A 23,237-nucleotide genomic window follows, 5' to 3' on the forward strand; every position below is an offset into this window, starting at 1 on the left:
TGGAAGTAGTAATTATTATACAATGTCACTTAACATTGGAAAATGAACGCTAGCACCCTTGTGTACCAACAGGTAAGAATGTTATGATACTTTATTATGATCTTGCTATGAACAATATGAAAAAAGGAAAAAGTTTGCGTAACCTCCTAAACTACGCAGGTTAGACTACTTCACACTCCCCTCTGAATTATAAAATCAGATATTCTACTCTTGAACTTTTCAAAACTGGTCAAATAATCCCCCCCCCCCAAAAAAGTGGTTTTGGACGATAGTTTTGCTATGATGAAGCGGCTTTGTTTTTTTCTTTTTTATTTATTTTGGCTAAATCTTTGAAAAATCATAACAAACCATAGAACAATCATAAAAAGGAAAAATACGATTTTATTTGACTCTCCATGAGTAGATCTACACAAGAACATATAATATAGTATTCTTTAGTACAAAGTTTTTGTTGTAGTTTTAGATCTATGGTTTTTTATAATTAATTAGAATAATTTAGAACTATAGCTCCTACGGTATAATTATGGTGAAATTTCTATGGTGGCCTAGTTATTATATGCTTGAACTATAGTACTAGTTTCATACTTATTGGATCATGTATAACTTAGTTATAAATAAAGTATATATTTAACAAGTATAAACCTAAATAAATCTATGACTAAGTTATACATGATCCAATGAGTATGAAACTAGTACTATGGTTCAAGCATACAATAGTTAGTATGCCATAAAAATTTAACTACAATTGGACCATAGAAGCTGCAGTTATAAATTATTTCAATTAATTAAAAAAATCATAGACTTAAAATTATAGCAAAATTTATACTAAAGCATACCATATTATATATCCACTGTATGTATCTACTCATGTGAAAGTCTAGCAAAATTAGATTTTTCTATTTTATGATTTTTTGTGATTTATTATGATTTTTCAAAAAAAATAACTGAAATAAAAAAAAAGAAAAAAAAAACAAAATCACTTTGCTCTAGCCAAACTACCATCCAACACTGCTTAAGGGGTTATTTGGCAGGTTTTATAAAGTTTGAGGGTAGAATATCCGATTTTATAGTTTATGGGGTAAAATAGTCCATCCTACATAAGGGTTGTTTAGTTCCCAAAAATTTTGCAAAGTTTTTAGACTTTTCCGTCACATTGAATCCTGTGGCACATGCATAGAGCATTAAATATAAATAAATAAATAACTAATTGTATGATTTTTCAAAACAATAGCTAGAATAAAAAAACAAAATCACTCAGCTCTAGCCAAACTACCGTCCAACACTGCTTAGAGGGTTATTTAGCAGGTTTTGTAAAGTTGCTTAGGGCAGGTTTTGTAAAGTTCAGGATAGAATATCCGGTTTTATAGTTTAGGGGTGAAATAGTCCACCCTATACAAGGGTTGTTTAATTCCCAAAAATTTTGCAAAGTTTTTAGGCTTTTCTGTCATATCAAATCTTTTGGTACATGCATGGAGCATTAAATATAGACAAAAAAAAACTAATTGCATAATTCACATGTAATTTGCGAGATGAATTTTTTGATCCTAGTTAGTCTATAATTGGACAATAGTTGTTAAATACAAATGAAAGTGCTACAGTAGTCAACCAAAAATTTTCACCAACTAAACAGCCCCATAGTTGGAGAGATTATGTAGACTTTTTTTTTTAAAAAAAAAGTTACCGCGACCTTACATTTCGAAATGCAACAAGTATCTAATTTACACAGGCATCAGATGATGAGAAGATTACATATGTTACACCATGCCACATTTAAATCTATTAATCTACAACAGGCTGAAAGTAAAGCATGAGGATAGTGGAATAGTGAGCAATCTCACAATCTTCCGCCTCCGACAACTACTTCATCAGCAAGTAATTACATCACGATTCAGTGGTCCTTGACCCCTCAAAGGAAGCCCTTGTGGAAGAACTATACAACTCGCCCTCCACGGAACACAAATCCAGTCCAACACACTGGACTTTCACAACACCCGTAGAATAGATACTCTAGGAAGCTAGAACCACACCGGCGTGTAAAATACCGGTACACCTACAAATTGCCAATCAATCATAATAAACTCACGAAAACTTGGAGGTGTTCAGTCTGCCCCACCATTTCCGCTTCACAGAGTTGGGCGATGACTCGTTGCCATTCCCGAGCTTGTTCAGGATCACCTTTGTCTCCCTTATGCGGCCACTGAAATCCTTCTTCCACGAGTCAAAATTCTGCTTCAACCTCCGGAGCTCCATGTCTGGGTTTAGGCTGGCATCCGCCTGCCCAGACTTGACCTCAACCAGGAACTTGGCGTCATCAGCAAATACCTGGCTCCGTTGTTCGAATTCTTCGTTTAGGCGGCCAATGACGCTCAGGCCAGCGTTCATTTCACGCCCACCAGTGCGTGGCACCAGCTGAGACCCACTACTGACATGATTCCCATTGCTTTCCCAGCTCTGATCCACTGATGAGTCTGACATCCTAGGCGTCTCATCTAGAGCAAGACTCTTCTTTGCTACGGAAAGGCTCGATTGCAATGAACGCATTTGCTTCTGCCACATTTCCTCCATAGCTTTCATTTTCTGCTCGTACTCTAACCAGCGGTTTTCATATTGCTGAAGCCGCTGATGAAGCATCTCATTCTCTTCATCCTTTTCACGAACTGTGGCCTCGGCTTTTAGTATCCGCCTCTGTAACTCAGCCAGGACTGATGCCTTGATCAAAATTTGGTCACCCTCTGCCTCCTGAAAGAATATTAATAATGTAAAACTCAGGTCAGTTTCAATTATTTAAGAATGAAGCAACACATTCCAAGGAGGATGTCATGCATATAACCGCCGGTGGCACAACATAGGGCACACACACACACACACTTATTGTACCTGTTTTGATTCAAACTCTCTTAGCACGTTTATTAGATCAATATTTCCATTACATCTTCGAACAAGACTGCCACGAATACCTATAATAGGAAGACATGGAAACAGTGTGTCAGATAATCGCTTCCCTCCAATGAACTTCTATAAAAGGAGGATCAAGAATCTTCGTACCAGACTGTATTATTACCGAGGCCTTCCGGAGTTTTATGAAATACCTTCTTGCGAGCCAACATCTCACATTTCTCTGCAAAATAACTGCTGCTCTATGTTTCCTCGACAAAGAGGAATAAATTTGCCGTGCATTCTCACCACGAATGACTGCAAGTTAAGAAGGGTGGGGTCCATTCCATATGGTAAACTTAAAGAAGAATAATTCAACAATAAAAAGTAAAATATGTCAAGATAGGAATCAAGGAGAATTTACATGATTGAAGAGCCAAAACTCCTCTTATTCGTTCTCTCGCATGATGACGGGCTTGATGCCCCCTGAAACAGCTTTGAACCCTTAAAATACCGTGCAGAGTACGATTCCGAGTATCTTCAAGTTTGCCAATCTTCAGCCCAATATCAAAGGACACAGTAACACAAGATTATTTTCACCAAATGCTTAGCAAATAAAAAGGTAGCGCATACATATAAAGATAAAAAATCCAGGACAATGAATGGTCTATAAACATGTAATGAAAGCAATAGCTTTAGTTTCTAATGTGGCCAGTACCAGCAAATTGAATAAATAGAACAACTAACCTGGCCAGTTCGGAAAAACAACTTTGTGTAGCCAACTTGATACATCTCAGGTAAAATGTTGAACTGATGAAGAATTGCAACTGAAACACTGAGTGGATCTTGGGATGCAACATCCTCAAGAAGAAGAAAGCCATACCTGATTAAATTAAGTATTAACTTTCGTATTAAAACAAGTTGGCAGAAATTTATTGCAGTTGTTCAGAGTATCAACTTACCGCCGAGCAAACTTCTGGTGAGTCATTCTTGTTGGATATCCAGATCTTGAAATCCGGACAACCTCAAGAACCCCACAGCATTTAAGTTGTTGAAGCACAAGTCCTTGTTCGTAAATTGCAGGGAGTTGTAAATTATTTGGTTTAATGCAGCGAATAAAGTGTGGTGTTGTACTTTCCAGTCTTTGCATAAGTTGGAACAGTTGACCCTGCAAAAATTGCACATATTGTCAATTAAACTGTTCTGATTCAATCAAGATCTAGCAGAGTGGCTCTTTCTGGGAGTGCAAAATATACACCTTGAACTTCATGGCAACACTTAGTTTTTGAGAATCAGCAGCACTAGATCTATATGGAACAGACATAGAATTATCTGATTGAACTAGCATCTTAGATGCAAACATTTTTGGCAGAGAAGTCTTGCATTTGGCAAGGAGCTGAATCGAGTCCATGTGCAATAAATCTCTATTCTTCTCCAGAAAACCCGAAGTATCATAAGCCACCTGATTATCAAGAATAAGAACCAATGATGATAAATGGTAAAACAAAGATGAAAGAAAGCAAACTACTGCTCACTGTGAAAAGTAACAGTGAATGTATAGCAATATCCAACCTCTCCTGCATAGTGACGGACAGCAAATGCCTTGCCTCTTTCTCCTCTGAAGCAAGAGTTCGAGTCAAGATGTTGCTTAAGCTTGTTTGCAAAAGTAAGATCTGTGGCATTGGGGAAAGTAGATTCCTCGTCCAGCAGAGACAATAACCCCAGTGGTTTCTGTATTAAGTAAGAATGTTAGACAGCAAGAATATATATATTACTAGATGGCTGCAGGTCAAGTTTGCAAGATATACAAAGCAAGAGAAATTAGGATACTTTACAAGGTTTTCAGATCCTGTAAATGAAATTATGAAAAACAATAAGAAAAAAAAAAGTATGAATTGTCCAAGTCTAATTGATTTAATAAGAATATGGTTCTAAGCCATATTCTTGCCTTATCTCTTGGTTTGATATATCAGTCATTTTACTTGTAACATTTATCAGGTCTATGTATGTTGTCTCTAAGCCATAACCTTGCTTTACCATCATGGTTTGAGAAGCCAGTAACTCCTTTTACTTTGCAATATTGTCCAGGTCCATAAATCCACCAAAGTTTTGGCAAAGCTCCATAGAACCAACTTATATCTAACAATAATATCTGCAGACTGCAGGGTGGAGTATTCCAAAATCATAGACTTAGCTTTCAGCCATTTGACACATTGTATTTCTCTCCAACAAAGTAGAGAGCCGTATGTCATTTCATTCAGAAGGAAAATAGTACAAGAGGTCAAGAAACCTCGCACAAACCCACCCAGCCATTTGGACACATTCTTCCAAGAAAATTTCACTTTGACAAGTATTATTTTAGATAAACAAATCTTTACTTCGTATCTTCTAATATACCATACTTTTCAGCCAAAAGAAAGCATACAAGGTCAACAATTTTTTTTCTTTTTTTTCCTCATCAATAATGGACTAGGCATCCTAGCAGGCGCACTTATCTTTGCTTATTGTGAAATAAAATAGGAAAAGTTTTTTTTATCTTAAAGCAGTATTTGTGGGCCCATATTGTCGTTAGCAAGTGACATCAGTGAACAGAATGTAGTGGCTCATACTTTCTCAAAGAGACTCAAACAGTCTTGATTATCCTCAAAGTCAACCTTTGCCCAGTCAATGCCATCCTCCACATATTCCTGTTCATAGAAACAAATTGATTCTTAGAGTGTTTGACAGTATTAAAAAATAGCATGAATAAGTAGCATTTCATGTACACCATTTTCCACTTAGATAACACTAGAAGATTCTAGAAGCACATTCCACATTTCTGCCTAGAACACCCAAAAGAAGCACAATAATAAGCTTGTGATAAAATACTGTTCAAAATTACATAATTAAGCATGGGATGGATGTAACAAAGAAACAAAGCTGCTTTAAGAATAAAAAAAAGCTCATGACATAATAAATGAACCATCGTTCTAAAATTCACACCTTTTAATGCTAACCAATTGATTAAAAGAAGTGCAACTTGAGAAAACAGATTCTGCACGTATGAAACATGAAAAATAACTTACCTCTTGCTCAAGCTTAAACAAATGACGATTGAAATGTTGTTGCAACCTTTCATTAGCATAATTAATGCAGAACTGTTCAAAACTGTTCTTCTGCAAATGAAATAATGTCACGAGTAAACTATATGCAATTTAATATATGACGACTTTAGGTAAAAAAGAAAGGTACATTACATCAAATGACTCAAAGCCATAGATATCAAGAATACTGATTGATCTCCCAGTTCGACGCTTGCCTACTGAGAGAGACTTATTAATTTGTTCTACAAGCCACTCAAACAAACTGGCATAGACTGATTTGGCCAGAGCATCTCTTGTGTCAGTTGCCTGAAATATTAAAAAGGGTAGATGCATCAGATATACAAATTATAGTACTTCCTATAACTATGGTTGATAGTTTACCATAAGTTTATAAGCAACAAACCTGAGCAAGGGTAAGTTTCTGGACAATGTTTTCATTATTGACTTTCATGTGGCGCTTTGACAAAGCTAGATTGAGATCTTCAATACTGCAGCCAAGAAGTTCTGCAACCGTTCTTGAAGCTGCAATAGAATAGGACATTTTTAAAAAAAAAAATCCATAGCAGTGCCTTGTTGTGATACCAATTGCTAATTTGTGTTCAGTTTTCCAAAACATCATTTGGCAGACTCCTTGAAACAAGTTTTATGCACATGCACTCTGTTGCAGCAAATCTCATCCTGACAAAAATAAACTCTAATCATATATCAACAGTTCTGTGTTGAGGCTCAACCTGTCAAACATATGGACTACATTCGCAACGCCAAATTTGCGGTTATCATGATTTTTTTTCCCTAGTAGTAAATAATCTCAGAAGGTTTATTGATAAGGAACTAGTTTGATGTGGTGGGTAAAAACTCTTTAGGAATGTATTCACACAACCTAGAAACACCAAGGTTCAACCTTGGGTGGGCAGCCTCTGAAATGGAGCATCTACAAACTGAGCTATTGCTCAGTCTTGACCGTAGCAAAAAAATCAGGATAGCTTTTAATACAGGACCTCATAGCTCAAGACTATAGTGCAAAATTTAGTTTTGTACACTAGATGTTTCCCAAAATCTTGAAGTTCCAATGGAAAGCAGGGCATCATAAATCAGAAAATTCCACAATAGTAAAAAACAGTATTTCAATTGTAAAACATCTTATTAGAATTTTTGTAAAGGAGCAATTTCAAACTTCAGGATTCTGAAACCACAAATAAAACAAGGTAGAACAGAATCAAATGAAAGGTGTTATTCAAAATGATGTGCAACAAACAGAAACTAAAGTAAATTTGCTGAAATGAAAACTAGGAAATGACAGACAACAAAATTAGTACAATGAGGGGATGAAGAAACATTCAGACCGTTAGAAGAACACTAAGTTATTGAGTGAAGATCAGACGAAATTTTACCTTCATCTACAATGATTTCAACATGACTTTCATTGTCAATTACTGTAAATGAGACATCCCCCAGCCATAGAACAGCAGAGACCATTGCAAAAACATTCTCTTGGTCCTCTTTGCTGATATGAACGATGTTCATAGCTTCCTAAAATAGAAGAAATCAGCAAACATGACAGGAGCAAAGGACAGAAAACACACACACGAAAAGAGCTTGTTTTGTAGAATGAGGTAGAAACAGTGTACCGTCACAGTTCGAAACATTTGGGCATCATCCACACCCGCAATTGAATAGCAACAGCTCTGTTTAAGATATTTGTACTCATCCACCTTTTTCAAATTCAACTTCTCTGTATAAAAAACATAAAGAAATTTATATGATCCAATCATGGTTATGCAGAGGAAAAGTGAGGAACGTGGATTTTCCATTAAGAATTATGAAGGAACAATCGCTGCTGGAAAATGAGAAAAACAAATAATAGCGATTTCTAAAATAGAACGTCAGAATTGCTTGAAGGATATAATCAGATGACACCATAATCAATAGATTATTTACCTCTTAGAGACACAGGTGCACCAGCACACAGCTGATAAAATATATGGTAGGATCGCTCACCAACTGCACATTGTACAACTCTGGACTGCCATGGTGAAAGAAGGCATATTAGGCTAATAGCTGTGAAATGATATAGCAGTCTATTTTTCAAAGGACAAACATAAGATTAGAAGTTACCTTCTCAAGCAAAACTGTTCATGCAACAAGATAATCAGAAAAATTAAGCAACCATAGTTAGAAATTTAATATGAAACCAGCAAATATTAATGATACATAAGGGGACTTGATAGATCTGCATACATGTTTGAATCATGGCACCACATATTCTTCCAGTGGTACTGAAATGAATTTCGATAAGCTTTCCCTGCAATCGAGAATAAGGATTGGTCTTCATTCGAAGGTGTAGTATACTGAACACACAAGAAAAAAAATAAAACTTACAAAACGACTTGAGTTATCATTTCTCAATGTCTTTGCATTGCCAAAAGCCTCGAGTATTGGATTGGTCTGAAGAATTTCATATTCAATACCACTTCCACCTCCAAGAGAAGCTAGATACTGCATAGCAATTTTTGCGGTTTCTGTTTTTCCTGCTCCACTCTCACCACTGTATCAAAAGAATAAAAATGGCATCACCTCTTCACATAATCAATAAGGGTACTGCACTGCTACTAGAATATTAAGCAATCAATATCTCAAATGAACTGAGCAAACTAACATAGAAAACAAACTTTAACTTGGGCCCTCAAGTAAAATATTTCTACCACATGAAATGTATATATATTCATATTCAAGACAAGTGATGTATCCAAAAAAAATTCTTGAGTCAAGTGAACCACATAATGGAAAGGGTACATGAGCCAATGCCTATCCCATCAGTTTGAAGACCAGTCACATCATGATTCTAGTAAACCAAAAAAACAACGCATCTTTTAATCCTCTCAACAGGATCCTTAGGATCTGAACTTAATTAATGCACAACACAGGTAAAATACACTTGGATGGACAGGTTACTATTTCTTCAGTTCAGCTGATGGGAAAACTAGTATAAATGAAACAGTGCCATCTTGAAAAAGAAAACATTCTGAGGCTTGACTCTATTTACCATCATTTATCATCAAAGTACAGGGTATATTACACTAAGAATATCTCATTAAAAAAATTACCCACCTTATAATTATAGATTGGTTGACTTCATCTGAAAAGGAATAGAGCACTTAGTTAGGCACAAATTTAGCTAGACAACCAAGATTGTTGCATCAACATTTGTGGACTGACCTCTTTTCATTTCACGAAGTGCTGCATCTGCTATTGCATAAACATGTGGACTGTCCATTGATTTATTTCTATATGCATCAATGTACTCATTACCATACAATGAAACTTTCTTGAAAGGATTGACAGCCACCAAAACTGGACCTGCTTTAGTCTACAGCACGATAAATATCAATAATAAAGCCATTAATTGAACTCAATAAAAAGAAAAAAAATCATATCAGTGCTTACATAAATCATGTCCTGGGAGTATCTGTACTGCAGATTGTATAGTACTGATGCTTCACTTAGATAACTTAGCTGCATAAGATCATCCACTCCATCAAGAATTTCAGGATTTGCAGGTTGAAGACTGTCTGTTTTCAATCGCAGTACCTTGAGAAGGGAAAAGAGGGGGGTCAAATGATGATGCTTCCAGCCTTCCAGTGATTATAGAACGGACTCTCTCAGAAAGAAATCTGCAACTTACTTTTCCTTCAGAAACCTTTAGAACGGACTCATCACCAGAGGTTGTAAGTACTGTGCATAATGCCCAATCACCGTTCGGAAGCTGACAGAAAACTCTATGCTTCTGCAACACATATAGGGTAGAATATAAATTCTCGCTGTAATCCAAGTGAGGAGAGGTGTCCAAATGCAAGTTGCTTGAAAAGACAGAGGTCTAGCAACTAGATACTATGTGAGACAGAGGTCTAGCAACTAGATACTATGTGTGGCATTGCACACTTCCAAAAAAAAGTCAGTTGGCATGAAAGCATAGTAACTAGGTGCAATGTGTCATGTAGAATACCAACAGGCATGACCTGAGATGGGAAATTTGGTTAACTGTGTTCCAAAAAATAAAATCTGAATAACTAATCTGATGCTTCTGTAGGTTTTGACATGCTACAGTTATTGAAATGCTTCTAACTAGAAGAGTAAAATCTAGTAGGAAACACTAAAGTTTGTCTAAATCCTTCAAGATGGAACGAAAAACATGTTTTGCAGTAAAATGGTAAATATCCTTGCTCCCATCATAGAAGAAAGATCACTTCCCCATTCATTAATAACCTAGATGGATGGAACTATAGAAACGAAAAAAGTAAAACACTCAGGATACCTGCATTATCTTACTTGCCATGCAAAAACAACCTAAAGGGCACAAATTCACACCTTTGAACGTGCCAAAGCAACAAATGGTGATTAGCATAGCTTATAGCAGCGCTTGGTTTCACATATCCCTCTATCAAAGTACCAGATCAGCATCGCATCTGCCATTGTTTCACCAAAACAATTTCCCAATGTTCTGAATTCCCAACCCCAACACTCCCCACATTTCAAAAGCATCAGAAATGTAAGGGAGACAGCCCACCTTCTTAGCTCCGTACGAGCTGGTGTCACTCCACCTGGCGTCGCCTTCCGTGGGGCTCGCCGCTGCCCTCGGCGACAATCTCCTTGGCGTCGCCGCGGCCACCGAATCCACCTCGTCTCCTCCTCCACCTCTCTCCCCCACTTCCTCCTCCTCCTCCTCTGCCGTCACCGCCTTGGAGCTGTACGGCGAGTCCGCGTCGTCCCGCTCCAACCGCACCAAATCCTCTTCCTTCTCTGACTCCGCCGCAGCCGCACGACGCCCGACGCCGTTCGCAGCCGGCCCGCGCCCGCCACCGTTCGGCGACGAGGCGGCCCCGGCGGCCGAGTACCTGTAGTCGAGCGGCATGGACCGCGCCGGCTGCAGCTTGCTGGGCCCGCCGCGCGCACGCAGGGCCGCGGACTTCCGTACCGACCGCACCTCCACCGACGCCATCGTCTCGCCGGCCGGCCGGGCGGGCGGCGCAGGCGCAGCGCAGCGCCCGGAATCCAACTCACGGACCGCCGACGAAACCGCAGGACGGTCCCCGCGGGATCTCCGCCCCGACGGTCTCAAATCCACGCCCAAACCCCTTCCGCCCGTCGCCAATCCACGCTCACACCCAGCAAAACAACCTCCCAAAAACTGCCAGGGAAAAAAAATAACAGCCGATCTCGCTGGCCGCCAACCGCAGGAATGGAGAGAGAGGCGCCGCGAGTCCGACCCCCCCTCCCGGACGCGAATCGCGCGGGCCGCGGCTGCCCGCCTCCGCCGCAGCTGCTACGCCTCCTCTGCTTCCCTCCCTGTCTCTGTCGCTGGAGGAGAGAAAGGAGAGAGGAAGGAAGGAAGGAAGCAGGCAGCACCCAGTCCGCAGCGGGCTGGGTCGGGAGAAGAGAATAAAAAAATAATAATAATAATGGGAATTAAGGTGGCCTGCGAATTTCGTGGAGGTGGTTTTTATTAAAAGAAAATTGTTTAAATTTAAATGGGGGTGGAGCGGTGGAGGCTGCTTCGCATCGGGAAGGTTTTGAATCGGCCACATGGCGCACGTAATTCGGCGGCTCCGTCAGATCCAGAAAAAAGCGAGTGGGAGCAGCACGAGTCAGGGACACTGGTGGCTAACGGCTGCCGGGCTCCAAGTTAACGGCGCTAACGGCTACGCCAAGAGCGCGCGCCCGCCCGTGTGCCGTAACTGCACTGGAAAATGCAGGATAGCCCTCGCAGTCTGCAGAATTTGCAAGATACTGTCATTTGGTGGACCTTTGGCGTCACTAAGTAGTAAGTACCACTCTGTCTCAAAGTAAGTGTATCATCTTGCTTTCCAATGAGCTAAGCCTTTTTTAATTTAACCAGGCACGTATAGAGAATAATATTGTTTGTCTCTCTAAATAAGTTCACTCCATAAAAGTATGTTCTAATGTTAATTCAATGATATTTGTTACACATCATAAATATGATTAGTTATTTATATATGCACTTAATCAAACTTGAAAGTATTTGGCTCCCTAGAAAAGCGAGGTGTGCACTTGTTTAGGAACGGAGAGAGTAGAGTTCATGTTAGTTGATTCACAACGAAAAAGTTCCTCCACAGGATATAACGCTTTGCATTTCTGTATTATACGTTCTCATTTCCATGTGGACATAGACTCGTAATTTTCGTCGATGGAATAATGCCAAGGCAGCTATTGTGTCTGAAATCAACACGATTGCTCACTTAATAACCTATGCAATTTTGGGATGAGTACTGTTGGCAACATTAGGTATGATGATAATAATAATAATAATAAAGAGTAGCAAGCTCTAACTCCCCAAACAATAAATGTTACTTAGGACTTATATTTAGCTCTCACATAGTCACATGCCATGGGTCGTAGGTTGGTCCTGACTAAGAGAAGAGGCACCAAGTACTACGATGGTTGCTTAACCACACCCATCAGGTACTGAAAATCGCCTCCGCAATTACCACAGCAGCTAAAGGGCTTATCCGTCATTACGAACAGTCGAACACCATCAGGCAGAGCAATATTATAATTTACAGTCCGTGGCACAACTTTACGAACGTACTGTTGTTGCAATGACACGTGGGCCAACACAAATCGGACCGGTAGTACTACTGTTGTGCTAACCAAAGCACGTGAGACGGTTAACGGCCCCAGCGAAATGACGTGCCAGCCCCATGCTTTTTGAGCAGCAGCAACTGGCATCAAGGGCAAGAGTGTAAACTCCCTTGCTCCGAAACCCACGCCGATACCAGTTGGATCTCTCCAGGATTTCGGAGGCCTGCTTCGCTAGCGTATAGTACGTGCTACTGCTACGTGGCGGAATAATGCAGGAGCGGCGGTCAGGAAACAAGGCAATATACAAATACGGACCTCGATCCGTCTCTGACTGGGTAGGCGTCCAACGTCTCGCGCCTGTTTTGAATCGCAGCCGCTGGATGTCCATCGGAGGAGCGACGGGAAGGCACAGCACAGGTCGTCGCTCCCTTGTTTTCCTCGCCCATTTTTCTCTCTCTCTTTTTTTTTTGTCCTTCGGTTGGGATTTGGGATTGGGACTGGAGAGCCGGCTGGTCGCGATGTGCGGCTCGGGACGGGAGGAGGAGTCCACTCGTCCGGTCCCCGTGTGCCACTTGACAGCAGCACGGGCACGGCGGTGGCCGGTGGCCTGCTGGTTGCTTGCAGAGGCTGCGGGCCATTCAAATTTGGACGATTACTTCTCAAAAAAAACGAAAAAAAAAAGCGGCGATTGTACTAGTGATGATGTAAGCGGTAATCAGCTCCGGCCGTGCCGTCCAAAATGGTCGGTCTTGTTCTGGTTTCATTCGGAGGGCGGTTTCGTGTTTGATGTGGAGATGCTTTCCACTGGTTTGTTAATTAATCACTTATTATTAGCTCAATCCTGTGCTGATTTCAGCTGTCCCGTTTGTTGATTATTATTTTTTTTTATTTTTGTTTCATTGGACCCATTTAACCGAAGCATCCGTGTGTACGTTATGGATTGTTTTACAGCTTGAATTTCTTTTTGTAGCCTTAATTTATTACAACTTTGAGACATGTGTGGTTAAAATTTCGCTAATCCCTCTATTTGAAGTTAATAAGTTCTTGGTCAATTTTGTTTAACACTATGGATGGAGGAATCACAATCACTTATAGCCTTATACTCCCTCTATGCAGCTTCCTAAGGCGTTCCCATGTTTTTTAGTTGGGCTAGGATTACTGATGAGCTTTTATGCTGAGCATTCTAAGGCCTTGTTTAGTTACACTCAAAATCCAAAAACTTTCTAAGATTTCCCATCACATTAAATCTTATGACACATGTATGGAGCATTGAATATAGATAAAAAAAATAACTAATCGCACAGTTTGCCTATAATTTATGAGACGAATATTTTTACACTATAGTTCTCATCATGTAGAGTGTAAAAAAAGTTATAGTATAATTTTCTAACACTTATATGATTTTATATTTATTTTGTAATAATGTTTGATTAGACGTAGTGTCCGCCAACAAATTTGACAAGAAACATAGTGTCTTTGAGCAATCTAATTTTTCCTAGTGTCCGCTGTCAAATGACCACCATTCTGCATGTCCCACAACCAATTCTCTCAATTATCAAATACAAACGAAAATACTACGGTCCCCGAATCTATAAAATTTTTGGATCTAAACAAGGCCAAGGTTATGTGACTGAAGACGTACAAAGCATTTTGCATGCACCAAGCTTGTTTTTTATACGCCACTTCCCTTGATTATTCTGCATGCACCAATTGCTTTGTACGGCGGGTCACAAGAAGTTAATAGGAAGTTTGATTATATGGCGGTGTGTTTAAGAAGAGAGAGAAAAATGAGTTTTATCTAGATGAAACTCTCTTATCACGATTACCAACTCTCTATGAGTCTTGGAATTAAACGTCTATGAAACTATGAAATGAAACTCTCCATCGAAAGTAGGTGTTTCATTCAAATTTCATTTTATTTTATTCCACATGATATGGCAGCCTTGGAAACAACGCCAGAAAACTCTCACTATGCGTGCGCCGCAAAAGAGGAGGATCGTGCCTTGATATCTGGAGTAAGGGCCATGACGCTTTACAAAATGGTCCGGAAGGGAGTAGGTGTTAATAAAAATTACCTGTTAAATGATCGAAAGTCTCAAACATGGCTATGGTGCCACTGAGCCTGAATCTAGACACAAATATTAGGCACCAAAAATAAAACATTGAGAGGTTAAGGAACACTCTGGCTTTCCCCTTTTTATTTCTTATCATACAGGGAAAAATGCATGTACACCTTTCTATAAACAATGTGTAATCACTAATCAGTTCATCAGTTGGACGACACACGTGCCGAATTCGGTAGGGAGTTATCATGGTTGAATTAGCCGACACCTGCAAAAAAAACGATACAGCTATTTACCAGGGCACAATGAAGACCCTACAGCGTTTAATGTCCAGATGCCGAAGAACGTTAGGTGTTCCCTAAAAATAAGTAAATGGCCAGCTTGTCATGGCGAGGATGCATGAATAATTGAAAATAGGTGTGTTGCGTTATGAGGAAGTTGCACACTTCGATTCACACCTGTAGGTTGGCTTGTGCAGTTAGGATTATTGGTTGAGGTTTCCAAATGGTCCACTCTCCACTGTCATAATTGGAAGATAGCTTCTCACTTGGGATTGCTTCTTATCGATCTCCACCATAACCATAATGTGCATGCACGATGTTCATGTGCTCAGAAACTTGGATGTGTCATGTGTGGGAGCAAAGGCAAAGGACAGCACGGTCTCAGAAAGAAATAAAAAAATTGACTGGGTCTATGGGTGTTCGCTACTCAATCCATTTCAAATTATAAGAAATTTGACTTTTTAAAATAAATTTTGACCACTCATCTTATTCGAAAGTTTGTGTAAAATATCACTTTTTTTATTGCGGCTTGGTTTATTAATAAAAGTTTTAAGAATAACTTAAATTTAATTATATTTGCACAATTTTTTTAAATAAGACTAGTGGTCACATTTAGAGTAAAAAAGTCAAAGTCTTATAATTTGGGATGGAGCTAGGGAGTGATAAATGACTTCCAGCAAAGATTCATGTGCGGTGTTGTACATTCTCGTTCAACTGACTATCCTATCGCCTGTGTTTAGTTCGTGTCTAATTTTTGTTATGGTTAACCTTAGACAAACTATGGTTACTACAGAACAAAAATATGGCAAGCAAAGTCAAAGTCACACTTATAATAAAGTTTGGTGTAATGAAATGTGTCTATCGTACGCAGGACAGGATGCTAAGAAAGTATGCAACACGCATATGCCCAGTGTCACTAAAGGTTTCATGCCTCAATTTTCAAGACTCTAATGTGTTAGAAATGATATGAACTAAATTTCATCCCATGAAACTCATTTTACTTCTATCAAACTTTGGTTATCTCTCTTTATTAGTACCATGTCACATTAGCAAGTTTGTTAAGTTAGCACTCCCTTCATTCTAAATTATAAGATATTTTGGGTTCTTTAGATAGATAGATGTTGCTATACACTTAGATATACACTATGTGTATATATTAAAAAGGATAACATATCTTATAATTTGGAATAAAAGGAGTAATTTTTTTAATACTCATAAAACTCTTAGGAATTCCATTAAGACTGTAATTAAAAAAACAGTAGCACGTGAAGGAAAACTCATGTACTGGCTACCGAGCCCACATGATCCCAAGTGACTCAGATCGCAGTTGTTGGGCCATATGTGTACATGGTTCATCAGGACCATTGTGTGCAGAAATCACAGTCATCCAAAAAGATCTTGTTCCATTTCAAGCATACCACTTATATAGTTGTCGTCGGTTCCAAATTATAGAGACCCTAAATAAACAAACGCTAATCCAACCCAAGTCCTTAAATTAAGCTCTTAATTTTTATTTACATGCTATGATAAAAAAAGTAGGAGCTTAAATTAAGACCTAACTTCAACCCACCTCCTAAACAAGTAGGATAGGGAGTTCTAGATGTGAGGGGTTGAAACTATAATTTAGGAGGACATGGAAAATGGGAGCCCAAGTAGAAGGTGAGTTGGAGTTGATTTTTTTAATCAAGTCTCTAGATTTAGAATAGAGACTTGTTTAGGAGGTGGGTTGGAACGCACGGCCGGTACGTCGTTCACAATTATATATGGCATTAATTAGTCATCTTGTTACTATATACATATATACTACTATTAAGGATCACACACACGGTGTGGTTTGGTCAGATCGTTATCGATCTGAAAAGAAATGTTGTATACTACTCCTCAAAAGCACCTCGCACCTCGATAGTTTAATTAACCTTCCGGCACCTACCAAATGGCGAATATTTGTCATGTCGACCCCAACCTTTCTCGATCGGTACCGTGTGGGCAGAGTTTAATACTCCTCCTACTAGTGCAGTAGCGTGCGCTTTTCTCTAGTGGCCAGGCCACAGCACAAGTCACAGACACAATCTAGAGTAATTAATCAGCCTTGTGCATGCGCCGGAGGCCCGATCTATAATGTTCGGTGGTACGTTTGTTGAGCACGTGAGCTGTGAGGTCATCAACTTTTCTCACGAGCTCCCTATGATGAAGGGCTTTTAATTTGTTTAGAATTACTCTATTTTTGTTGATAGTTTGCAATAATATAGAGTTTCGAGCCCCTGTTGATAACGTGGGATCACAAATCCACAATTAAGTAGGCTTCCAGAAGTCCAGTTCATCATCATGGGGACCTGACAAAGTGGCAGATATTTTTTTCTTAAAAAGGAAAAGTACTCCGTGAGTACTACAGTACATCAGTGGCAGCTAAAATAATTTAACGGTGATTCAAACATGCTACTAGATTGTGGGGTAAAAAAAATACTATAACCAAAACGCCATATTACAATAATGAGATTTACTATTTTTTAGGTGCCTAAATTTTGTTTTTTTTCAAGCAACAAATATTACATATATTTTATATTAAAATTGTAGTTTTAGTCCCTTGCACTGTAATTTTTGGCTTCGAGAATAAAAAGCCTGTTAGATAAAACCATAAATCTGACAAAATCTTATGTGTGTTGACACGAACACAATTTAACAATTTACAATTATTTCTAAAGTCAGACAAGGATAAAAAAAATGATATATTATGACACAAGGACAAATAACAAATCATAAAAGTGACAATTTACTCATACTAATCGGTAGTACAAGAGTATTGCTTGAAATTATCTTAAAATTTAGGCACCTAAAATATAGAAGAAGTGTACAATAATCATGTAATCCACCTAACACTAGCTAATTAGAGATTATGGGGCCTAAACAAATCAACTTTCATCTTCACCTTATCCTCCATTAATAAAGAAGCAGCAGCTTGCAAAGGGCGTTCTTGGTCTCATACTCTAACAACAATAGTCAAAGCATCTCTAAGTATCTTTCTAAAACTCACACTTTATCATTTGGAGAGTTATTTACATAAAAATTGTCTTCTATATCTTTCACTCTCCAACAGCTTTTATATATCTTGAGCTTACTCTAGAGAGCCGTTCTTGTTATCTATCTTTCGCTAGCAAGAAATCTGGAATAGAGGATGATTATATTTGCATAACCAGTAAAAGTTGTTGGGTAATGTTTTTTTTCACAAAAATCTTTACTCCCAACAATTAGGGGATCCAACATTCTAGATTATTATTAGAATCCATAATCTAGATTATTATAACCCAACGTATAGCTCTGTTGGGATCTAAATAGGCCTTAATTTTGTCTCGGATATAAGAAATTAAGTCCAGTAATCCCAATAGGGAGCTGGCCAATAAGAAGCTGACCTGGCAGCTTGTTGCACCAATCAGGACGGTTATTTAAGGAAAGAATGTCTGACCTTTTCATTATAGCTTAATTTTGTCCTAATATCTTCAAATTTATTTATGTTTTTATATGGAGGGAATCTATAAAAAAATATGATACCACATGATAGACTTTTCCTAAAATTCTCGGAGAAAACTTTATGCTTTATGATTCAAATTTTGTCTAAAAAAACTTAATGTTTTAGTTACTGGAACTAGGTTGGACCCCATATCAACTTGAGATTGCAGTTTGTATGCCTTCATGCATTCCTTTCATTAGTGGCTTATTCCTTAATTAGTATGGATGACCTTCAATAATAATAGGGATACATGCATATTTAGCACAAATTTGTCTTAACAATCTTAAAACATCCTATTTTTTAGCAGAGGGGGATACTTATTGTTGGCGAGAGGAGAATAAGCTGAGAGAGAAGTGGTAGGGGCAACAATACTTTGTTCAGTTACTCCAGCAAATTTGCATATAGACAAAACATGTTTTTGCAAAAACCAAAAATTCCATATTGTTGTTCACAACAATCCATTATCCATCATAACATCCTTTTTTAATATATAAACGATAGTATCATCTTTTTGGTCTCACCTTTGGAATAACGGTAGGCATGGAATTGTTCCTTGGTCACTTTTTTTTTAAAAAAACTTTGTCCAAAACACGACTTTAGGAACCTTTAGCTTTGCTATTATATATTATATTTTGTAAACTACATGAAAATATAATACTATTATGAACCTATTTTTTGGATGATATATCTTTCCAACCCAACATAAAGAAATACAATTTGCAATGGCAGTTTCAACCTAGAAATTGTAAGATAGTTTTTATAGTTATCGATCAAGTCATGTAGACACCCTCTCTAAGTACATTTGAAGGATCAATACTAAACCGACAGATCTCAAGATTGACGAAGTCACTACAAATATCTTATTGTCGATGAGAACCCAACCAGAGCTGAGCTATCCTTAGTTTGCACACCTCTATTTTGTTTACTTGGCACCGTAATTAATGAACAAAAAAAATCTAGTTTCTAGGTCCACAGTTCTCTAATCAAAGTCTAATAAAATGATTGTTTAAGATGTCCTAACCAAGCAAACCGCCCAGGGAGGTTATGCTAATAATTAGTGGGAGGGAAAGGGCTGGGACTGATTGCTGATTCATGGAAACGATGATCAGTGAGATGATATAAGTGCATAGGAATATATGTATGGCACCTAAATGTGTCATTGGCAGTAGTGCTTATGCTGTTATGCGCATGCCGCAGAAAATTAAAGAATATTTCTTCTTCACTGTAAGGTAAGGTAGGTTCTTGCACCCGTTCCAATCCACGTCAGGGAATAATGGGTGAAGGAAGCTGCCTTGTTTCTCAAGAAAAGAAAAGGACCAATGACCTTCTTCTGGGCGTGGAAACGTTTTATCCGGTGTCGCTGTGATCAATCAACAATCAATCATACATTGGATTATTAGGATGCAACCCTCGTCCACACTATTCTGTCTGCTTGCTTGAAGGTGTTGAAGTGTCCTTTTTTTTTTTTTTTTGCCCTCCCATGCGAAGACACTGTCCTAGCTCTGTCGTGTTGGATCCAGATCGATCAATCACACGGAACATGCTGCATCCGACGCTCACAAGTCGTTTCTGGCCGGCCGCTTTCTGCAATCTTTGTCTAGGGTTATATTTCTGCAGCAAGCTTTTACATACCACGCGGCGAAAGCACAGTCCCAGATCGATATGCCCGCAGGGGGTACAGATTTGTACGTTCATTACAAACACGCTTCTGGTGCACGATTCACGAACAATGATGATGCAAGCTGTTCTCTCAAAAACAATGATGCAAGCTACTAGAGAGGAAGTTAATTTAACCGGTTACTATTACATTTTGGCGGTGAAAAGATGATTGATGCACCAGGGAAAAAAAAAATCCCCCCGATCGAGTTAATGATTGCGTAGTTAGCATCATCTATCGTGTGTGTGGCGCTTTATAACGAGGAGGGTTCATGTGGCCACGTACTACAGTAGTATCCGGGTTAAAGGCGCAGGGGCCCACATCCAGTATGGACTCCCGCCGTCCCGCGGCGCGGACGCATGATTGATGCGTGTCCGGCGGGCCGTGCGCAGTGCCCCATCCGCATTCACCCGGCGCGCCACGCAGCACACCATGACACGGGCGGAGGAGCGCGTGCCGGTCCCACTCGAGACTGCCGCCGAGACGCGAGGCACGTAGTACACGGGACACAGGGACCCACCCACGCGTCCGGAAACATGGGCCCCCAGCGATGATCTTGGTCCGGACCGGGGCGCGGGGCCCGGTTGTTCTGTTGATCCGTGGCGGGTGGGCTGGGCCGCTGGTACCAAGGCTTGTGGGCCCGCGCGACCTAAACGGAGCAGTGCTCCCTGATGATCGGCGGATGCTTTGCTGCCTGCAGGCGGCACCACCAGCAGCAGCAGGGCGCGGCGCCCTTCGCGCAGGGGATCGAGCTAGCTAGGGGCACCGGGCACGAGAGGTGGAGAGCTGCTCGATGCACAAGGGCACAAGCTAAAGTACACGTACAAGCTCTCGCACAGTCACATGAAGAGCCGGGCGGTGTGAATTTGTGATGCATGCATGCATTTAGGCCTTGTTTAGTTCCAAAATATTTTGCAAAATGGGAATAGTACCAATTTCGTTTGTATTTGATAAATATTGTCTAATCATGGACTAACTAGCCTCAAAATTATTCGTCTCGTCAATTCCTGTGTAATTAGTTTTTATTTTCGTCTATATTTAATACTTCATACATACGTCTAAAGATTCGATGTGATAGAGAATGTTTTTTGGGAACTAAACGAGCAAGGCTTTACGAGGCCAGCCGGACAAGCGATCGAGGTGCTAGTAGACGCCCTAGCTAGCAGCTAGCTTGTGCCACCTACCTGCATGCATGGGCTCAATAGAAAGATAGATGTGGGGATCGATCGATCGATCGATCGACATGACGAGGCCGGCCGGCTTGCTTTGCTTTGATACATATATACATCTGCCATTGCATTGCATGCATGCATACTCTCTTCCTTCATCAGCTGTGGCGCCGCGCTCTCGTGCGCGCGGTCCTTGTTCCAGACGCTAGCTCCTCCATGCATGATAGATGGGGTGGTTATTCGATGGGTACGTTTCGGCGCATCCGTTGATCCGTCCGCGTCAATCTCCTCTGCTCTGGGCCTGCGCCTGCATGCAGGGGGGGTCGATCCAGACTCTCTCGTGTCGTCGTGCGTCGAATTCGATCCGATCGTGTCCTGGGTGTGTTGTGCCGTTGGAAAGAGACGCTGATGTGGACGTGAGCCTTGCATCCAACAGTACTGCGGTCGCCACTCACTGACCCCATCCATCTTGCCATTTCGAAGGGTAACCAGTAAAAACATTTATAGGATTAGAAGATAACACTTAGCAGAATGGGGATGTAGCTCAGATGGTAGAGCGCTCGCTTAGCATGCGAGAGGTACGGGGATCGATACCCCGCATCTCCACTTTTTACAGATTTTTTTTTGTTTTTCCCTGCACATTTTTACTCTCTCCAGTTTCCTGCGCGAGGTTAGCTTTCCATTTTAGTTTTTTCTCCTGCACGACGTGAGCTTCTTTATAGATTTGTTTGCCTTATTTTCCCTGCACGACGTGAACCATTTTAAAAGGTTTATATATTCTGTTTGGTTTTTTTCCCTGCACAACTGGAACCATTTTTAAAAGGTCTATATACTGTGCACTTTTTTTTTTCATGAGGTCACCATTCACTAGCGGCCTCCGGCCGGCAAGGGGCCTCTATTTATTTTTTTTGGTTGTTGCTGCCCATCGAGGAATTCTAGACTAATATCCCTCATATGAATAATCTAATCTGTTTGTTTTGGTAGCTCATATATATGGCCCTCCACCGTTTAGCTAAATCAAACATACCATCTGCTAGCTTCTTCTATGTTTCCATATTATGTGTTCTTATTCTACGCTATTTTGAAGCGGGAATGATCAATCTATATGTTGCTGCTATGATTTGCTATTGAAGTTATGAAATGAACACGGAGTAATGTTAAAATGTATTAAGATATTACCACCATTACAAACAATCTAATTATGTATGCACCTAGTTAAACATATATGATCTAGTTGTTCTAGTAGAGCTTATGAGTAGTGGCGGACCCAACACTAGGGCCATTGGGCTATGGCCCTAGTCCTATCTCTTAATTTCAGTAGATAAATTATTATTATTTCTATAACCAAGCATAACTAGCACTGATGTTTAATGCAATGGCTCTAGTCTTTGACCAATCGTGGATCCGCCCCTGCTTATAAGAGTGCATAGCTAGAGTAGTGCACCCCAAGATTATAGGACCACCGGGTTAACGGGGTTTGAACCCCGACGACTAGCTAGAGCTCAGTCAACCGAATTATGTTTAAGTTTTTATTTAAGCTTCAAAATATTATAGTGACCTAAGCAATATGACCTAAGATCATCACCTATGAGGGCATGTCCAAAGATCTTGTTAGCTTATTATTATTTTGACATCCACATTAGGCCTTTTTTAGATGTTGTCGGATTCATTTTAATCCACATATGTTGGGGTGAAATTTAGTTCTACTTCCACTCTAATGCACCCTCAATACATGTGGATTGATGAGAATCCGACTAAATCCAAACATGATGTAGTCGAATTTGCATTAAATCATATGTGTTGGGATGGATTTAAGTGAAACTTACAACCAAATCCGTACCAACATATGTGGATTGAGGCGAATCCAAAAAACATTCAAACAAGACATTAAGGGGAAACATAACATAATACTACATCCTTGTGGAGCCAACCCTCCAAAAACAAGATTAGCATTGTTTATATTAAATAAAATTAAAACCTCATGGAGAAGAGTATTGAATGGGTGGAG

General features: G+C 39.7%; 1 protein-coding gene and 1 non-coding gene across 2 annotated transcripts; one reads left to right on the plus strand and one right to left on the minus strand.

Moving 5' to 3' along the window:
• On the minus strand, positions 1,669–11,374 carry LOC8067384 (myosin-1). Its single transcript, XM_002467001.2, has 23 exons — positions 10,522–11,374; positions 9,640–9,741; positions 9,402–9,545; positions 9,174–9,324; positions 9,066–9,093; positions 8,337–8,502; positions 8,196–8,259; positions 8,073–8,086; positions 7,896–7,980; positions 7,586–7,689; positions 7,349–7,487; positions 6,361–6,479; positions 6,111–6,263; positions 5,940–6,029; positions 5,484–5,561; positions 4,447–4,605; positions 4,133–4,336; positions 3,837–4,042; positions 3,622–3,757; positions 3,299–3,428; positions 3,046–3,192; positions 2,878–2,957; positions 1,669–2,739 (listed from the first exon to the last, which is right to left on the minus strand). Exons 1-23 carry the CDS (start codon positions 10,951–10,953, stop codon positions 2,080–2,082), a joined length of 3,591 nt encoding a protein of 1,196 aa, XP_002467046.1. The 5' UTR covers positions 10,954–11,374; the 3' UTR covers positions 1,669–2,079.
• TRNAA-AGC lies at positions 21,763–21,835 on the plus strand. The gene has a single exon. It is a non-coding gene; the product is annotated as a tRNA-Ala (tRNA).

Source organism: Sorghum bicolor, chromosome 1 (genome assembly GCF_000003195.3).
Source record: "Sorghum bicolor cultivar BTx623 chromosome 1, Sorghum_bicolor_NCBIv3, whole genome shotgun sequence".
Lineage (NCBI taxonomy): Eukaryota > Viridiplantae > Streptophyta > Magnoliopsida > Poales > Poaceae > Sorghum > Sorghum bicolor.

Excerpts from the sequence above, each read along its gene's own strand:
- LOC8067384 (XM_002467001.2), bottom strand. The coding sequence starts at position 10,953 with ATGGCGTCGGTGGAGGTGCGGTCGGTACGGAAGTCCGCGGCCCTGCGT. Across the intron at positions 7,488-7,585 it reads AAATGTTTCGAACTGTGACG|GAAGCTATGAACATCGTTCA; the intron begins GTACACTGTTTC and ends CTTCTATTTTAG. Across the intron at positions 4,043-4,132 it reads GTGTTGCCATGAAGTTCAAG|GGTCAACTGTTCCAACTTAT; the intron begins GTGTATATTTTG and ends CAATTTTTGCAG.